Here is an 18,770-nt window from a genome sequence, read left to right on the forward strand (position 1 = left end):
CCAACCAATAAAAACAATTCCCTCACCTGAACAAGGGAGTCATCCACTTTACAAAATCACGAATCTTCCTGTGCCTAAAGAGGTTCACTTCTCTTGCAGCCATCCTGGCTGATAAGTGTGTCTAAATAGTTGGGTGGCGGGAAGATCAGATTACTCTTCCGCTTCCGCCTGGAAAGAAACTCACCTGAAGTTGCCTGGGGTCTCCTTTCATTTCAAGTAAATCCTGAGTTGTGAGAAGAGACTCGCTTTTCTCACAGCTCTCCTGGCTGATGAGCGTGTCCGCATAGTTGGGCTGGGGGAAGATCAGATGACTCTTCCGCGAGTCTGCAGTGAGTGAGACCTCGTGGGAATATGTCTGCAGGAAAGCCCGAACCCCGTCCACGCCCACAAAGTGCGAGCCGGGCATGCTCGCCAAGCCACCTCCCAAAGCCTGCAGCCGGCGTGACTTGTGGCAGCGCCGCAGCCTGAGCGCCAGCAGCACAATGACGAAGGCCAAGAAGACGCAGGAGACCACGGCCACCGCCACCACCAGGTACAGCGTGAGGTCAGAGTTCTGAGAACCGTCGGAGGGCTCAAGGCTGCCCAGGTCGACCAGGATTTCGGGGATGCTGTCGGCCACAGCCACGGTGAGCGTGACAGTGGCGGAGAGAGGGGGCTGGCCGTGGTCCTGGACGGCCACCACGAGGCTCTGCTTGAGCGCGTCTCTGTCCAGCAGGGCCCTAGCCGTGCGCACCTCGCCCGTGTGTAGACCCACCGCGAAGAGTCCCGGTTCGCTGGCCTTGAGCAGACGGTAGGACAGCCAGGCGTTCTGGCCCGAGTCTCTGTCCACCGCCACCACCTTGGTCACCAGGTAGCCAGGCTCTGCGGAGCGGGGCGCCAGCTCCACGCCGGTGGAACCGTCTGTGGGGAGGGCGGGATACAGGATCTCGGGCGCATTGTCATTCTGGTCCAGCACAAACAGGCTCAGTGACACGTTGCTGCTAAGAGGCGGGTCCCCGCTGTCGCTGGCTGTCACCCACAGCTGTAGGTCTCTCAACTGCTCATAGTCGAAGGAGCGCAAGCTGTACAGAATCCCAGTGTCGGAGTTGATGGACACGTAGGAGGACAGGGGCGCCCCCTGGAGGGTGTCTTCTGCCAGTGAGTAGGAGACTCGGGCGTTCTGGTCCTTGTCAGGGTCCTGTGCATTCACAGAGAAGATGGAGGCGCCCCTGGGGTTGTTTTCAAGGACATAGACTGAGTAGGATGAGTGGGGGAAGGTGGGCGGGTTGTCGTTGGTGTCTGCCACATTTAGGGAGATGATTGTTTCTGTTGACAGAGGCGGTGTTCCTTTGTCCGTGGCTGTCACAGTGATGTTGTATAAGGATACCTCTTCCCGGTCTAGAGCTGCATTTGTCACTAATCGATAATAATTGCTAACTGATTTTTCCAATTCAAATGGGAGACTTCTCGGGATGGAACAGGTTACCAGGCCATTCAGGCCAGAGTCTCGATCGAACACTTGAAAAAGAGCGATGACTGTTCCTGGAGGTGCACTTTCAGCAATTGTTCTGCTTCCAGATGTAACAACCACTTCTGGTACATTATCATTGACATCCAAGATAGTTATTAAGACTTTCGCTCTGTCTCGAAGACCTGGCCCATCCCGGGCTTCAACACCCAGCTCGTAAAATCTCGAGTCCTCATAGTCTAGATTTGCGGAAGTTGAAATTTCTCCAGTCAAAACATTCAAACAGAAAATTTGTGAGACCTTTTCTGTAATCTTCACAAAGTAATAAGTTACTTCCCCGTGGACTCCTTCATCCTGGTCGGTGGCATTTACTGCCAACACTGGTGTGCCTACTGGCAGGTTTTCAGGAACACTCACACGGTAGACAGGCTGAGTAAACATTGGAGCGTTGTCATTCGCATCTACAACTGTTACCAGAATTCGGGCAACGCTTGAGCGGACAGGGTCACCGCCATCCATGGCAGTAAGGACCAGGTGGTAAACGGCTTCTCCTTCCCGGTCCAGGGTGCCCTCCAGCACCAGCTCCGGGTACTTGGGCCCATGGCCTTCGCTTTGCACGTCCACTGAGAAGTGACTATTACCACTGAGCTTAAAGCCCTGAAGGGAGTTTATTCCCACATCAGGGTCATAGACCTCCGTTAGTGGAAAACGAGAGGATGGAGCTGCGTTTTCGAGAATTTTCACTTCCAATTCTTCTTTTAAGAATTGGGGTGTATTGTCATTAATGTCCACTATTTCCACTTCTACGGGATAAAGATTCAGTTTATCCTCGACAAGGATGTTAAAACTCACCAGACACCGCGGGCTCTGAGCACAGAGCTCCTCCCGGTCTATCCTATCCGCGGTGACCAAGCTGCCGCTTCGCGGGTTCAGAGAGAAAAGCTGCGTCCTACCTCTGAAGACGATGCGGACTCCCTGCTCCGCCAGCTCCCGGGGCTCCAGTCCCAGGTCCTTTGCGATGTTGCCTACGAAGGAGCCTTTCTCCAGCTCCTCGGGAATAGAGTAGCGGATCTGCGCTGCCGCGGCCCCCCACAGCGTTCCCAGGAGCGTGAGGAGCAGGACCTGCTCGCTGAGCAGCGGACGCCTCTGCGGAGGCGCCATTACTGGCTTATTAGAGACGTCTCTGGGATTAAGAAGAGGAAAAACAGGTCTGCATCACTTCTGCTCTTCTCAGAAATAGCGGTTAAGTTCCTTCAACAAGCAGAGACCGGATGCGAAGCGTTTCAGGTCAGAATTTCCGCACAACTTTCCTGCTTTCCTGTCTGATTTGCTTTGTGGTTGGAGGATGTAACTCGAGTTTCCGTTGATTTTCTTGCCCGGGTTAGTGAACAGCGACGCTTAGAGTCCTAACTTAATACTGCATCGTTTTGTGAAACTATCATACAGAGGCTTTTATTTCTGCTGTATCTGCATAGATGACACTCATAATATTTCCCTTCCCAAGACAATGAAGCATTTAGAAGAGTGCAAGAGATTATTCTGAATTATTTTAAATGTTCTCTGATGTTTACCATTCATTTTTACGGAAATATCTCTCAGGATCTTGGGGAACAGAAAAAATATTACGATCTTCTGTAAATTTTGAATTATCATCATATTTCACCATCATTTACACTAGTCCCATTTTCAATAAGGGTACCAACAACTACAAACACATTTTTTTGAGACAAACTCTCTCTGTGTCTCCCAGGCTAGAGTGCAGGGGCACAATTATAGATTATTGCAGCCGCAATCTTCTGGGGTCAAGGGATCCTCCCACCTCAGCTTCCCGAGTAGCTGGGACTACAGGCATATGCTACACAAACACATTTTGAGCCAATTCACTATAGTGCCCAATACAAGAGTTGCCATTTTAGATGCCATTATTTCTTTTGATTAGCATAGAAATTAAAAACTGCCCTGACACAGGCAACATCTGTGTATACTTTAAAAAACATGCAAAGGGAAGTAAAAATATTATATATATGTTACATTAAAAATATCTTAAGATATGCATTATGTTTAATATATTTTAGGATTGACTGCATTAAAACTAAGTAAACCACTTAAGTGTGCAAATTTGTGTCTAATTCTGGATAGATACGTCTGAAAATGACAGTGTGAGACAATACTGTATTAAAAATGTTTCAGATTATAGCATATTAGGATTAACAAAAATTTCAAGACTATCAAAAGGAGGCTTTCTATGAAAGAACAACTGCCACACAGATATTCTACAGGAAATTCTACAAAGAATTTCCTAGGCACCCTACTCCATACCCAGAAAATCAATAAAATAATGTAATCAGGAAATATTTAATCTGTAAATATTCTATCTCTAAATCAATGAATTGAAACCCAATTATATTTATGGAAGGAAAGGTTTGAAGAAACTCACCTGTTGCAAATTGCCTGAATTAGAAGGCATTTTTGGATTGTCATTACTTTCAAACCAAGATGCTTCATCGCATAGCAGATCTTGTGGTGCAGCATCTTCAGCCTTTATATTGGGAAATTTAAACTCGGTGTTTGAGGAATGTGAGGCAGCACACAGATTGTAGGAATAAAGCAAAGTCCTTTCGCTATAGTTGGGGAGAGCTCCAGGTACAGTCTTGGAGTAGAGACCAGGCTGAAAGTAGCCCTCAGTGGCGGGTCTAGAAGAGCGTCGCGGCGCAGGGCGATGGCCAGAATCACCGCGAGGAGGAAGAGCACCGAGATCAAGGCCAACGCCACTACTAGGTGAAACTGTAGCACTGCCTGAAGGTCAGAGGGAGTGGGACGGTCGCTAAGGTCAGGTTGTATCTCTTGCAAGCTATCTACGAAGATTAGGTGCAGCGTGATGGTGGCTGAAAGAGGCGGCTGTCCTCCATCACGAACAGTGACCAGCAGGCGCTGGCGGGCAGCCTCCCTGTCGCCCAAGGTAAGCGCCGTGCGCACCTCACCGGTGCTCAGCCCCAGGCTGAGCAGCCCGGGCTCGCTAGGCTGCTGAATGTGGTAGGACAGCCAGGCGTTGGGTCCAGAGTCTGCGTCCACCGCCACCACCTTAGTCACCAGGTAGCCAGGCTCTGCAGCGCGCAGCACCATATCGAAGAGCGCAGAGCCGTCGGGCCCCAGAGCTGGGTACAGCACCGGCGGTGCATTGTCGTTGCGGTCGCCCACCAACACGCGCAGGCTCATGTTGGTGCTGAGCGCAGGCGAGCCCTGGTCGCGGGCCTGCAGCGTGAGCTCGAAGGCGCGCAGCTGCTGGTGGTTGAAGGCTCGCTGCGCGAACACCACCCCGCTCTGCGCGCTCACGGATACGTAGGATGACAGCTCCTGCTGCTCCAGGTCACTGGCCACGATGTAGTAGTAGACAAGGCCGTTAGGTCCCAAGCTGGGATCCGAGGCGCTAACATGCGCAATGGAGGCTCCAGGCGGGTTGTTCTCAGCTACATGCACCGTGTAGGAGGCCTAGTGGAAAACTGGAACATTGTTGACATCAAGGATGTGCAGAGTGATGGTCTTGCTGGAGGAGAGCGGTGGATTGTCTTTGTCGGTAGCTGTGATCGTCACATTGCATTCTGGGATTTGCTCCCGGTCCAGGGCTCCATCTGTCACCAACCTGTATGTGTTTTTGGTATCTTGAACGATTTTAAAGGGGAACTTTCCTTTTAGTTGGCATAGGATTTCTCCATTAAATCCAGAATCTAGATCATGTGTTTTTATCAGGGCAATAGCAGTTCCCAGCTCAGCATCTTCTTGTATATGTTGGGATTCAGAAGTCAGGGTTATCTCCGGGGCATTGTCATTTTCATCTGAAATATCTATCTGTACTTTACAATATGTAGTGTGATGTCCACCATCCTTTGCTTCCACCCTAATTGTGTAGCTATCACTCTCTTCAAAGTCCAGTTCTCCAACAGTGGTGAGTTCCCCCGTTTTACTGTCCAGCTTGAACAATTGTCTCACTGCCTTACCAATATTGATGTAGGCATAGATGATTTTGGCATTAACGCCCTCATCCAAGTCAGTGGCCATCACTTTTAATACAAAGGAGCCAGCGGGCAGGTTCTCTGCGACACTGACCCTGTACATGTCCTGAGTAAATACTGGGGGGTTATCATTTGCGTCTGCAACGATTACCCTGATCTGGGTGGTACAGCTTCTGGAGGGCTCGCCCCCATCCACAGCTGTGAGGACCAGGTGGTGATGCAGCTGCTCTTCCCTCTCCAGGGGTGCTTTCAGTACTAGTTCTAGGTACCTACTGCCATCCAGGTTCTCCTTCTGAATCAAAGAGAAGTGTGGATCAGGGCTGAGGTAGTACTGCTGCAGCGAATTGACACCTACATTAGGATCCTGAGCAGATTCCACTGCAAAGGTGGCTCCAGTGATCGCCAGTTCGCTGATTTCCAGCTCAGTGATATTTTCGCTAAAGGTCGGTGGGTTGTCGTTAATAACCTGGATCAGCACGGTTACATGAAAAACGTTTAAAGGCTTTTCAGCAATCATTTCAAATTCCAGAACACACGTTGACTTCTTGCCACAAATCTCCTCTCCGTCTATATGGTCGCTCACAAATAAGTCCCCATTTTCGGGGCTCACTGTAAAGAATTTCTTCTCGGCAATAACCCGCAGGTTCCGAGTAGGTAAATCCCCTACGCCAAAGCCCAGGTCCTTGGCGAGTTTCCCTACCAGGGAGCCTCTGTCCAGCTCCTGGGGAATAGCGTAGCGGATCGGTTGGGAGAGCTCCTGGCTTAACAAAGAGAGCAGGAAGAGAAACAGCAATCGCCTCCGCCCTGCTGGGCCCCTCCATCCGGAGCTGTTTCCCATTCCCCTCTCTGCGCCTTTGCCTTTCTAAATCCGAGGAGAGGAGATCTTTAAATAATCTCAAGACTTCTCTGAGCAGAACCAACTATTTGCTTTGTCTTGGTGCTTGGGTTCTCTGATGGGTGTCTCCGCTGCAGGAAGCCGGATGCAGAGTACACTTTTCTTCCAAGTTGACTGCGGCGGGAGGAGCCAATACTTTGCACAGCACTAGCCAAGAGCGGCACCCGGCGCCTCCGCTGCAGAACTGCAGTAGTGGTGACTAAATCCGCTCCAAATAAGGAGCCAGTTAGGAGAAAAATCGGCAGTGTACTGATAGTGATACTTTCTTCCCATTTTAAAAGAACTTTTTTTTTTTTTTTTTTTTGAGACGGAGTCTCGCTCTGTCACCCAGGCTGGAGTGCAGTGGCCGGATCTCAGCTCACTGCAAGCTGGGACTATAGGCGCCCGCCACCTCGCCCGGCTAGTTTTTTGTATTTTTTAGTAGAGACGGGGTTTCACCGTGTTAGCCAGGATGGTCTCGATCTCCTGACCTCGTGATCTGCCTGTCTTGGCCTCCCAAAGTGCTGGGATTACAGTAAAGGGACTTTTAAAAAACATTAAATATATTTACTATATCTTTAGTCTGTTATTTCTTTTAATTTGAGCTTTATCCATCCAAATCAAGTACCTTTTACTTGTCAAAGGGCAGAGATAATCTTGCTCAATCCCGTCATGTTTTTTAGTTTCCATTTTCATAAAATGGTCATAATAACACCTTCTCTGCTTACTTTAGTAGAAATGAGGACCAAATAAAATGATACATAGAAAAATCATACAAATGAAAGCTATTTTTGGTGATGGCAGAAGACGTAGTATAAAGATGCTTGAAATATCAGCTTCACGTGTATTGTTATTGTATTCTATTTCCTTTTCTTCTAACTTCTAAAAGTTATAATCTCATAGCTTTTAGTTTTATTTTATGTTTCACTTTCTTCTCTTTTATCTTTATTATTTCCCCCCAAAAGAAGTTACAGGTAATAAGGAAATGATTGACCTTATAAAATAGAAGTATAGCAAGAAGCAAGAGGGTCTCTTTTCCTTTGTTTCCAAGTGTCTACTTTTAATTAAATAAGTATGATTGAAAACTTTTTTTTTCTGTAGAGGTGGGGTCTCACTATGTTGCCCAGGCTGGGCTTGAACACCTGGCTTTAAGCAATCCTCCCACCTCAGCCTCCCAAAGTGCTGGGATTATAAGGCATGAACCACCCTGGCCCAGATGAAAAACTTTTACAAAGGACGTTTTTTCATACTACATCACAATGGTTCTGAACTGTACTGTTTCTTCTCAAGTAGCCTAACAATGATGTGTTTATTAGGATTGGGGAGTGAATTGTGAGTCCTTATAATTATATTATTTAATTATGTAAGTAATCTTCCTGTCCACTTTTCCTTGGTTCCCAGTTTACCATCTGATCATACCAACCTTTTGTTATTTACACTTTTCCCTGGTCAATAACATGCCATTTTCCATGTTTCTGACAGGTGTCTTAAGTTTTAATTACATTTCCAAACCAGAAAATCTTCTTAAAGAAATTATCTTTAGCCTACATAATGTATTGTTATTCTAAAACTAGGCAGGTGTGCAGCAATAAGCAATGAGTTCCACACTGAATTCACCTTATAGTGGAAAAGCATTATAGCATCTGAAACTAGTCATGATATCCAGAATTCTGGACAGCCACTCATTGTCACCTTTACACAAACATCAAAAACATAACTGACTCAAGACTTTGCTCCAAAACATTCCAAAGCAAGGGCCTTCACACACAATGCCAAGTGTTCATTGTATGAACACTTCAGTTAGTATGAAAAATTATTCTTCAGAACACATACAAAACTAAATATTCAGATATTTAAAAGTATATGGTATATATAGTACGTACATTCAGAATGTATGGATCAAGCATTTTATAAAGTCTGTTAGTAGTTTATAGAGGGTTTAAAGATGTTTTTCCATTGCACAAAATAGTTAACTCAGAGGAAGCGTACCCAAATCTATAACCTTTACTTTTTTTCCAAACACCCTACTCTGAGAAGCATATAACATTTTCTTTAAAAAAAAAAAAAAAAAGGAAAAGCAAGTTTTCACATAGGAGTGAATGATGTCGCACCTATTCTATAGATTCTCTTGTTACTCTTTGGATGTATTCACTATTCAGTGAGTTTGTACATTTTACATTTTGGTCAGAATGTCCGTGTGTGTATGTATGTGTGTTTATGTGTGTGTATGTGTATATGTGTGTGTGTGTGTGTATAATTGACTGCTCTTTAATAATGTTTAAAAAATAAAAATCAAGTGATCTTAGGTCCTTTAATGTGTCAATTAACCTTTCATGTGGTTGAGTAATGTAGCTTACTATCCCATTTGTAATATTTTATTACCTTTTCCCCTTATTTAGTCATTATTTGAAGCTGATGCTCAAGGTGTTAAAAGTACAAAATTTGAAGGATTAAGAATATTTTAATAAGAAGCATCTGAAAATCATCTTCAGCAAATCAGATGCAGAATGGAAATCTACTAGTTCTTTCATTACATAACACATCCTCCTGGAATTTGAGGCACATAGACCAGTATTTCATTAAGGCACACCTATTAATTTAAGATGAGCACATCCCTTAGATATGAAATTTAAAATTTTGAACCATCCTTAAATTGAATTCTTTTTTTCAAATACAACCTTAGACTCAAGTAATAAAGAAGAATTGCACCTACACTTAAAGAAAAGCTAACATTTCAGTAGGTGCTGATTTTAATAAGTAAAGCGTTTGTCTACAACAGAAGATGCCAGGTGTGTGACATATTTACATTTATTGAATGCAGCAGTATGTAACTCTTTGGAGGCTTTACATCACAGAACAAAGCCCAACTTTAAGGTTCCTTTACACTGATTTCTTCTCTCAACAAGCCCACATATCCAATAATTACATGGCTTAACACAAACTTTCCAGACTTTAGAATGCTACATGTTATCATCACTATAAATTTAATCTACTTTTCTGATATTTATGATGCAGAAGTTCTCTGTACCTTTCCACTGATTTATGTAAATACTGTAAATTATTTCCTTAAACAAATTTCAGGTAGACTAAAATATCAATCCTACACATTATCCTTTCCAAAACACGCACACTAACGGTGTCTAGGCAGACACCCAAAAGAGAAGAATACATATAACAATTTGAATTAATAAAACATCTCTGTTATTAATAGAACTGCAGTTCCAATATAACAAAGTATTTGGGTAAAACGATTATATTTAACCACTTTCCTTTAAAGTATTTGTTTCACTTAAGTCTACAGATATCAGCTAGACTTCCCAAAATAGAATTTGAAAACAAATGGAGAAAGCATGAATTGAAAAAAATTAATCTCCAATAGAGCAAATAATATTCCACTATTTGCATAACTAGCTGATTTTGAATATGACAGAAAAATGAAAAAGGAAACAAACGAAAATGTTCTGGTCAACCTTACCGAAAGAGAAAACTAACCTGAACTCGCTGTTCTTCTTTGTTTGCATCTACCTTATCAGACATCAGAAGAGGCTCGCTTTTTTCACAGCTCTCTTCACTAAGGAGCGTGTCTGCATAGTTGGGCTGGGGAAAGATCAGGTGACTCTTCCTCGAGTCCGCGGTGAGGGAGACCTCGTGGGAATAGGTCTGCAGGAAAGCCCGAACCCCATCCATGCCCACAAAGTGTGAAGCGGGCACACTTGCCAACCTGCTGCCTTCAGCCTGAAGCAGGCGTGACTTGTGCCAGCGCCTCAGTCTGAGCACCAGCAGCACAGTGACAAAGGCCAGGAAGACGCAGGAGACTGCAGCCACTGCCACCACAAGATAGAGTGTGAGGTCCAAATCCTCAGAGTCAATGGGGGTCTTCATACTGCCAAGGTCAGCCAGGATGTCAGGGATCCTGTCTGCCACGGCCACTGTGACCGTGACAGTGGCTGACAGAGGGGGCTGGCCGTGGTCTTCCACGGCCACCACGAGGCTCTGCTTGAGCGCATCTCTGTCCAGCAGGGTCCGCGCTGTCCGCACCTCGCCGGTGTGCAGCCCAACCGCAAAGAGTCCCGGCTCGCTGGCCTTAAGCAGGCGGTAGGACAGCCAGGCATTCTGGCCTGAATCTTTGTCCACCGCTACCACCTTGGTCACCAGGTAGCCAGGTTCTGCGGAGCGGGGCGCCAGCTCCAAGCCCGTGGAACCGTCTGTGGGGAGGGCGGGATACAGGATCTCGGGCGCATTGTCGTTCTGGTCCAGCACAAACAGGCTCAGTGACACGTTGCTGCTAAGTGGTGGGTTCCCATTGTCGCTGGCCGTCACCCACAACTGTAGGTCTCTCAACTGCTCATAATCGAAGGATCTCAGCGCATACACGACACCGGTGTCAGAGTTAATGGAGACATAGGAGGACAAGGGCGCCCCCTGAAATGTGTCTTCAGCCAGGGAATAGGTGACTCGAGCGTTGTCGCCGCTGTCAGGGTCATGGGCTGTCACAGAGAAGATAGAGACACCTCTGGGGTTGTTTTCTGGGAGAGAGGTGGAGTAGGAGGCTTGAGGGAAATTGGGTGGGTTGTCATTGATGTCTGCTACTTTCAAGAGGATGTGGTTTTCTGCAGAGAGGGGCGGGGTTCCATGGTCAATGACGGTTAGAGTGATATTATAATCTGAAGTCTCTTCTCTGTCCAGGTTTCTAGTTGTTAATAGGTGATAGTAATTATCAATTGACTTCTCCAGTTTAAAAGGCAAGTTCCTAGGAACAGAGCATGCAATCTCACCATTTTCTCCAGAATCACCATCATGTACGCTAAACAGCGCGATTACAGTTCCTGGAAGACAATCTTCAGAGAGGGAACTGGTCAGAGAGGTGAGGATCACTTCGGGGGCATTGTCATTCACATCCTGTACTGTGACCACCACCTTAGCGCTGGCAAGAAGAGCGCCTCCATCCTGAGCTACCACTTCCATGAGGTAGAATCTGGATTCTTCATAGTCCAGTGGTTGTAGAGTTGAGATTTCCCCCAGGTTGGAATCAAGTTGGAAAGTCTCCGAAATTTCGTCTTCTTCATTGCGAAAAGAGTAGGTCAATTTCCCGTTTATTCCCTCATCTGGATCCGTGGCGGTTAGCGTGAGCAGCCGAGTGCCCACAGGTATGTTCTCTGGAACACTCACGCTGTACTCGGATGGAGTGAACAGGGGTGCATTGTCGTTTGCATCGAGGACCGTAACACGGATGTGCGTGGTGCCGGAGAGTACCGGGTCTCCGCCATCTAAAGCTGTGAGGAGGAGGTCGTGAACAGTCTCTTTCTCGCGGTCTAGGGGCTGTTCCAACACCAGCTCCGGATACTTTTGTCCATCAGTTCCGCTTACCACATCCAGAGAGAAGTGCAGATTGGAGCTGAGCTGGTAACTCCGGAGGGAGTTCACACCCACATCTGCATCCCGCGCGAAGGGAAGCACTAACCGTGTCCCTGCAGCCGCATTTTCATTAACTTTTACTTTTAACTCCTCATCCCGGAAACGCGGGAAGTTATCATTAATATCGATTATTTCTACTTCTACTACATAAATTTTCATTTTGTTCTCAACTAAGATGTTAAAGTTCACCACACACAGAGGGCTCTGAGCGCAGAGCTCCTCCCGGTCTATCCTGCCTGCGGTGACCAAGCTGCCGCTTCGCGGGTTCAGAGCGAAAAGCTGCGTCCTACCTCTGGAGACGATGCGGACTCCGCGCTCCGCCAGCTCCCGGGGCTCCAGCCCAAGGTCCCTGGCGATGTTGCCGACGAAGGAGCCTTTGTCCAGCTCCTCCGGCATCGAGTAGCTGATCTGCCCGGATCCCGGTTGGCACAGCGTCCCCAGGAGCATGAAGGGCAGCAGCAGCTCTCCGCAGGCCCAGCGCCTCGGTGGACTCGCCATTGCCTTCTCTCTGCCCAATTTTCTCTTAGTTCTGGTTCAGCCTGCTGTTCCCTTACTTATCTAAAGCCGATGGGTACATATTCCCCGAAGAAAATGGGCGTGGAGGGTTGGCTTTTCGTAGGAGCTTGTCTGGTCTGTGTGTTTAGTATGGAGGGAGCAGAGTCGGGTCGCCTCTGCGGCAGCTTCTTTCCCACTTTGGTCAACAGCGACGCTCAGAGTCCTAACCAGTGATTGCACCAAATTCCATTTTTTATTTCTCCTAAGTTTAGTTATAATTTTATTTCTAATAATGTTGCCATATCCTTAATGTTTAACTGTGTAGCATTGTCTATGACTGTTAATTCAGCTTTAATTCTGAAATAGCAAGACTTCCACAATCCCTGAGATCAATATTATTAGATTTCAATACCTTACAAAAATTTTATTTAATGTGTCATTGGGGGAGCCTATGTCCTTTATTTACCTCTTACCTATATTTAGTCCATTAAATTAGGACATTCAAATTCTTACCTTTGTAGAATTCAAGATTTCATCTCTTTATTAGGATGCATTTAAGAAAACGTGCTTATTTGCACATAAGAATGCCAAGGAAACAAACCCAGTTCTCAATGCACCTTTCCAAACAGGACTACTGATTTATGTAAGTTATATTAGCTGTCATATGCAGAAGAAATACAGATCTTTATTACTTGTGAGGACTTTGAGAAAGTTTCTCCATTATCTCAGACAGCGTTAGAGTAGGGTTAGCTATGCATTTTTATGTTTTTCTATTATCATGTTCAAATATTTTTAGTTCCAATGACAATCAGTATAGCAACTGTGGAGGGTGGGGCTTTATTTCATCACCTATGCAGGAAAGCATGACCAGATACTTACTGAGCAGTACTGAGTGGCCTTTCTATGTTGAGACAGTTATTTAATGCTATCATCTTTATACGACAACAGAAATAGAAAAACCTCTTGATTGAAAAAATGAACATTTCAGAAAGTCTTTCTGTTTAATGACACTTTCATAGAAAACTAAGAAAATTAAAATTCTGCCGGTCGCGGTGGCTCAAGCCTATAATCCCAGCACTTTGGGAGGCCGAGACGGGCGGATCACGAGGTCAGGAGATCGAGACCATCCTGGCTAACACGGTGAAACCCCGTTTCTACTAAAAAATACAAAAAAGTAGCCAGGTGACGCGGCAGGCGCCTGTAGTCCTAGCTACTCGGGAGGCTGAGGCAGGAGAATGGCGTGAACCTGGGAGGCAGAGCTTGCAGTGAGCTGAGATCCAGCCACTGCACTCCAGCCTCGGCGGCAGAGCGGGACTCCGTCTCAAAAAAAAAAAAAAAAAAAGAAAGAAAGAAAGAAAGAAAAGAAAAAAGAAAAAAATTCTATATAATTAGGAAATTCAAAAGCAAAGATTTGAGTGATATTTATTTGGTAGAAAATGATGTGAACATAGGTTGTAAGATTTTTCTCAATGTGTAATTTTTCTCAAGAGCAATTTGTTAAAATGCATGTCAGAGAATGATTTCTCACATTTGTTAAATGCACTCTTTAAAGCAGACACCTCAGACCTCAAACATTGCCTATCCTTTAGAAATATATTTGTGATTCCAAGACATTTAGCTTGCCGAGTGTGGGTCTTCAAGTCAATGGGACAATGTCCTACCCATGCCCTGCAATTAACCAGCCATGCCATTATGTAAAAGCCTTTCATCTTTGGTTCCCAAGTTCCAAAAACTACTAAAATGAAGACTCTCTTTACTCTAAAGTACTATGATGCTAAGAGGAAGTAAAACAAAAATTTGAATAACAAAGAGCCTGAAGGTGAAAGTAATTGCCTAAAGTCCCAATAGTAACAAATCTTCAGAGAAAAGCAAAGATGAGGAAGAAAAAGAAATACAGTGCAGTATCTCATGTGATAAAGGTTTGCAATTATTGCTAAATAAATCTCACACTTCAGAGAGAAAACACTTAAAATTCAGTTAAATAAGATTAAGATAATTAAGGCACAACATTGACCAAATCTAACTCACAGACAAAGAAATTGCAATGGAACTTCCTACCCAAATTAGGTGAAACAATAAAACCAGAAGTGAAAATAAATTAATTAAAGCTCACCTTTAAAATAGTATCTGAGGCAAAAGGGACTCCAGCGTCTGCATGATTTGTATTTTGTTCCCAAGAGGCATTGTCACAGAGGAGATCTTGTGAGGGAACCAATTCCGGGGTTACGTTCAGAAAATTAAACTCTGTCTTGGCTGATTGTGAGGCAACACACAGGTTGTAGGAAAAGGGCAATGTTCCCTCACTGTAATTTGGGAGAACCCCAAGTCCAGGCTTGGAGCTGAGACCAGGCTGAAAGCAGCCCCAAGCGTCTGAACTGGAAGAGCGTCGCAGGCGCAGGGAGATTGCCAGAATCACCGCTAAGAGGAAGAGCACCGAGATCAAGGCCAAGGCCACTACTAGGTAAAACTGCAGTTCCGTCTGGGGGTCAGAGGGCTCCGGGTGGCCGCTAAGGTCTGGCAATACCTCTTGCAGGCTATCCGCGAAGATTAGGTGCAGCGTGGCGGTGGCGGAGAGTGGCGGCTGTCCTCCATCACGCACAGCGACCAGCAGGCGCTGGCGGGCCGCGTCCCTGTCGCCCAAGGCACGCGCTGTGCGCACCTCACCCGTGCGCAGCCCCAGGCTGAAGAGCCCGGGCTCGCTGGCCTGCAGCACGTGGTAGGACAGCCAAGCGTTGTGTCCCGAGTCTGCGTCCACCGCCACCACCTTGGTCACTAGGTAGCCGGGCTCTGCGGCGCGTGGCACCATATCGAAGAGGGCGGAGCCATCGGGCCCCAGCGCGGGGTACAACACCAGTGGCACATTGTCATTGAGGTCGCCCACTAAAACACGCAGGCTCACGTTGGCGCTGAGCGCAGGTGAGCCCTGGTCGGTGGCCTGCAGTATGAGTTCGAAGGCGCGCAGCTGCTCATGATCGAAGGTGCGCTGCGCGAACACCACCCCGCTCTGCGCGCTCACGGACACGTAGGATAAAATCTCCCGCGGCTCCAGGTCGCTCGCTACGATGGAGTAGGAAACTTGGCCATTGGGGCCCAAGTCAGGGTCAGAGGCACTGATTTGAGCGAGAGAGGCGCCAGGAGGATTATTCTCTGCCACGTGAACCATGTAGGAAGTCTGTTGAAAAAGTGGGGCATTATCGTTGACGTCGGAGATGTGCAGGGTGACAATTATGCTGGAGGAGAGAGGCGGCTTGCCCCCGTCGGTGGCTGTGATAGTGAGATTATATTCTGGGATCTCCTCCCGGTCCAGGGCGCCGTCTGTCACTAGTTTGTAATAGTTCTTTGAGGAAGATTTCAAAATAAACTTGGCATTTCCCAACACTTGGCAGTAAACTTCTCCATTTTCTCCAGAGTCTCTGTCTCTCGTTTTTATCAAGGCGATGACTGTTCCTGGTGGCGAATCCTCTGGTAGGGGAGTAAATACTGAAGTCACAATAACCTCAGGTGCACAATCATTCTCATCAAGAATTTCAACTTGGATACTGCAGTGGGCTGCTAGATCTCCAGGATCTTTTGCTTCAATACTCAGAGTGTAACTACTTGCAATCTCAAAATCCAAATCATCCTTTGTCGTGATTTCTCCTGTTTTTTCATTTAAGTTGAAAAAGCGTTTGACTTGTTCGTCCACATTATGAAAGGAGTAGGTGATCTCCGCGTTTATGCCTTCATCCCGGTCAGTGGCGGTCACTTGAAGCACAAAGAAGCCCGGGGGCACGTCCTCCCTCAGGGTGACCCTGTACACATCCTGGCTGAACACCGGAGGGTTATCATTGGCATCTGTGACTTGGATTCGGATTTGGGTTGTGCCGCTTTGAGGTGGGTCTCCGCCATCCACAGCTGTGAGGACCAGTTGATGGAAACTGTGCTCTTCTCTGTCCAGAGAATGTTTTAGAATCAGCTCAGGATATTTACGTCCATCTGGAGCCTGTTTCTCAGCGAGATCAAAGTACTCGTTGTCATTAAGGTGGTATCTTTGTAGTGAATTAGGACCAACATCTGAATCCAGGGCTGGGTCAAGTGGAAATGTTGTACCTGGCTTAGTGGATTCGCCAATTTTTAAATGAATCTTACTCTGTTTGAATAGTGGGGTATTATCATTTATATCCTGCACAATTACTGCTATGTAGAAAATATTTAGTGGGTTTTCAGCGACAGTATCGAAATCCAGAACACACAGAGGCTGCTTCCCGCATATCTGCTCTCGGTCTATTCTGTCACCCACAAGTAAGTCCCCGCTTTCTGGGTTTACTGTGAAATATTCCCTCTCCGCGCTAACCCGCAGCTTCCGGGCAGGCAAGTCCCGGACGCTGAGCCCCAGATCCTTGGCGAGGTTTCCTACGACCGAGTTTTTGGCCAGTTCCTCTGGAATTGAATAGCGGATCTGGTCTGAGAGAGCCCTGGGGAACAAAGACAACAGGAAGGGCAACAGTACCTGCAGCCACCACACCAGCCCGTACCTCCCTGCGCTCGCCTTCATCTTCTGTCTCCCTCGGGCTCCCTTTGCTCCTTTGCCCATAGGAGGAATAAGCCTTCCGAGGATGGCAGAATCCGGGCTCAGGTCACTTTTCCTGCTTCTTTTGTTTTCTGTTTCCGAATCTATACTGGCCTCCTCTGCGTGGTTGGTTTGTGGAGGAAGTTCCCCTCTAAGAGGCTCCCAAAAGCTTCCCTGGATCTTCTCTTCGTTCTTTTGACCGGCAGCGACGCTCAGAGGTTTTCTCAGGAAACTGCACCAATGGCTTGTAAATATTTGCTAAGAACACTTTTCTTTTCTTCTTCCTCTTTTTTTTAATTTATAAAGTCTTCATTTGTTTTTAAATATGTGAAATATTCATATAGTTCCAAATTCAAAAGGTGCATTCATCCCTGCTTTAGATGAGGAGAATTGCTTTCACAGGGGAAATGAGTGTTAACGTTTCTTGGGTATCCTTCTGGAGATACGTTTTATATAGTGCAACGGATTTTTATAAATATTCTGTCTCCTTCTTTATACAAATGTAAGCATACAACATACCATGTTCTGCACATTGCTTTTATATTTGTTATATCTTAAAGATCATATCAGTACACAGAGAGATTTCCCATTTATTTTTATAGTTATCTAGTGGCCCATAATATAGTTATCTAGTAGTCCATAATATGAATATACAACAATTTGTTTAATCAACCTTGTTATTTACTAAAAGAAACTCACTGCACATTCTAACAAAAACACATATTTTAAAAAATTTGATTTTAGGTTATAAATTATCTACTGCTTTCCTAGGCCTTTAAAACATGTGGCACTCTCATTCTGGAATATATTCCTAATGCCAACACCTGAATATGCTTGACACAGTTGCAGGCCAATTGAGCATTTCCAAATTATATTTTATGGCTTAATTACTTTAAACAATCTCTCCTCAGATGTGAGTTGTCTCTCAACATTCACTTGTTATTTCTGCTTTCTGCTCACAAACCCAGGTAACTGCATATCATATTCCAGCTTACTCTATGTATCGCACCACAACTTTCTATGAATACAAAACCATGTAGAAACTAAAACTCTCTTTTGTAAATCAAATTGAGGCATATTCCACAGTCTATCACTACAACTTTCAGTTATCAAATTACACTAATTTGTGTAAGCATATGCATTCATGAATTTTGAATTAACTCACAGAACTAAATGAAAGCACAAAGAAGAAAAGTGTTGTATATCCCCTACACACAAAATATTTTTCCCCATATAAAATAATCCCAGAGCCACATGGTAACAGAAATATCTGATAGCACTTTGTAGCAATAGGGATGAGGCCAACTTACTAAGCAGCATAAATCATATCAGTCCAGAACCCAAGTAACTCAGCCTTTGAAAGAGGCTCACATGATGAAAAGAGAAAAGACTCCAAAAACTTATATTTTCCTTAGAAATCAAGAAAGTCTCGCCTTTTCACAAGATGGCACCAAAAGCGAAGAAGGAAGCTCCTGCCCCTCCTAAAGCCAAAGCCAAAGCGAAGGCTTTAAAGGCCAAGAAGGCAGTGTTGAAAGGTGTCCACAGCTACAAAAAAAAGAAGACCCGCACATCACCCACCTTCCGGCGACTCAAGACACTGCGACTCCAGAGGCAGCCCAAATATCCTCGGAAAAGTGCCTGGAGGAGAAACAAGCTTGACCACTATGCTATCATCAAGTTTCCGCTGACCACTGAGTCTGCCATGAAGAAGATAGAAGACAACAACACACTTGTGTTCACTGTGGATGTTAAAGCCAACAAGCACCAGATTAAACAGGCTGTGAAGAAGCTCTATGACATTGATGTAGTCAAGGTCAACACCCTGATTCGGCCTGATGGAGAGAAAAAGGCATATGTACGACTGGCTCCTGATTACGATGCTTTGGATGTTGCCAACAAAATTGGGATCATCTAAACTGAGTCCAGCTGCCTAATTCTAAATATATATATATATCTTTTCAACAACAACAACAAAAAAAA

At 45.6% G+C, this 18,770-nt stretch overlaps 4 protein-coding genes across 8 annotated transcripts in view; 1 reads left to right on the forward strand and 3 right to left on the reverse strand.

The window, feature by feature from the left end:
• LOC117065702 (protocadherin gamma-C4) overlaps window positions 1–18,770 on the reverse strand; it is a 181,706-nt gene that overhangs the window by 143,915 nt on the left and 19,021 nt on the right. Inside the window, exon 1 of one of the 5 annotated variants that reach the window (XM_033180878.1) lies at window positions 185–2,925. The exons of 3 other annotated variants lie outside the window; for them this stretch is intronic. In XM_033180878.1, the coding sequence (XP_033036769.1) occupies window positions 185–2,608 (2,424 nt within the window). In that variant the 5' untranslated portion in view covers window positions 2,609–2,925. Of the gene's footprint in view, window positions 1–184; window positions 2,926–14,354; window positions 18,238–18,770 lie in introns of those variants that run through there. One more of the 5 variants, XM_033180867.1, reaches the window with a different exon arrangement.
• On the reverse strand, window positions 3,845–6,651 carry LOC117065705 (protocadherin gamma-B3-like). The gene is given in 2 exon segments (XM_033180888.1): window positions 3,845–4,156; window positions 4,159–6,651. Coding segments are annotated over 2 exon segments (2,439 nt in total). The 5' UTR covers window positions 6,296–6,651; the 3' UTR covers window positions 3,845–3,854.
• Window positions 7,406–13,298, reverse strand: PCDHGA5 (protocadherin gamma subfamily A, 5). The gene has a single exon (XM_033180887.1). The coding sequence runs from the start codon at window positions 12,242–12,244 to the stop codon at window positions 9,803–9,805; it is 2,442 nt and encodes an 813-aa protein (XP_033036778.1). The 5' UTR covers window positions 12,245–13,298; the 3' UTR covers window positions 7,406–9,802.
• LOC117065707 (60S ribosomal protein L23a-like) lies at window positions 18,235–18,755 on the forward strand. The gene has a single exon (XM_033180890.1). It carries the CDS (start codon window positions 18,235–18,237, stop codon window positions 18,703–18,705), a length of 471 nt encoding a protein of 156 aa, XP_033036781.1. The 3' UTR covers window positions 18,706–18,755.

Source organism: Trachypithecus francoisi, unplaced genomic scaffold (genome assembly GCF_009764315.1).
Source record: "Trachypithecus francoisi isolate TF-2019V2 unplaced genomic scaffold, Tfra_2.0 Lachesis_group2, whole genome shotgun sequence".
Lineage (NCBI taxonomy): Eukaryota > Metazoa > Chordata > Mammalia > Primates > Cercopithecidae > Trachypithecus > Trachypithecus francoisi.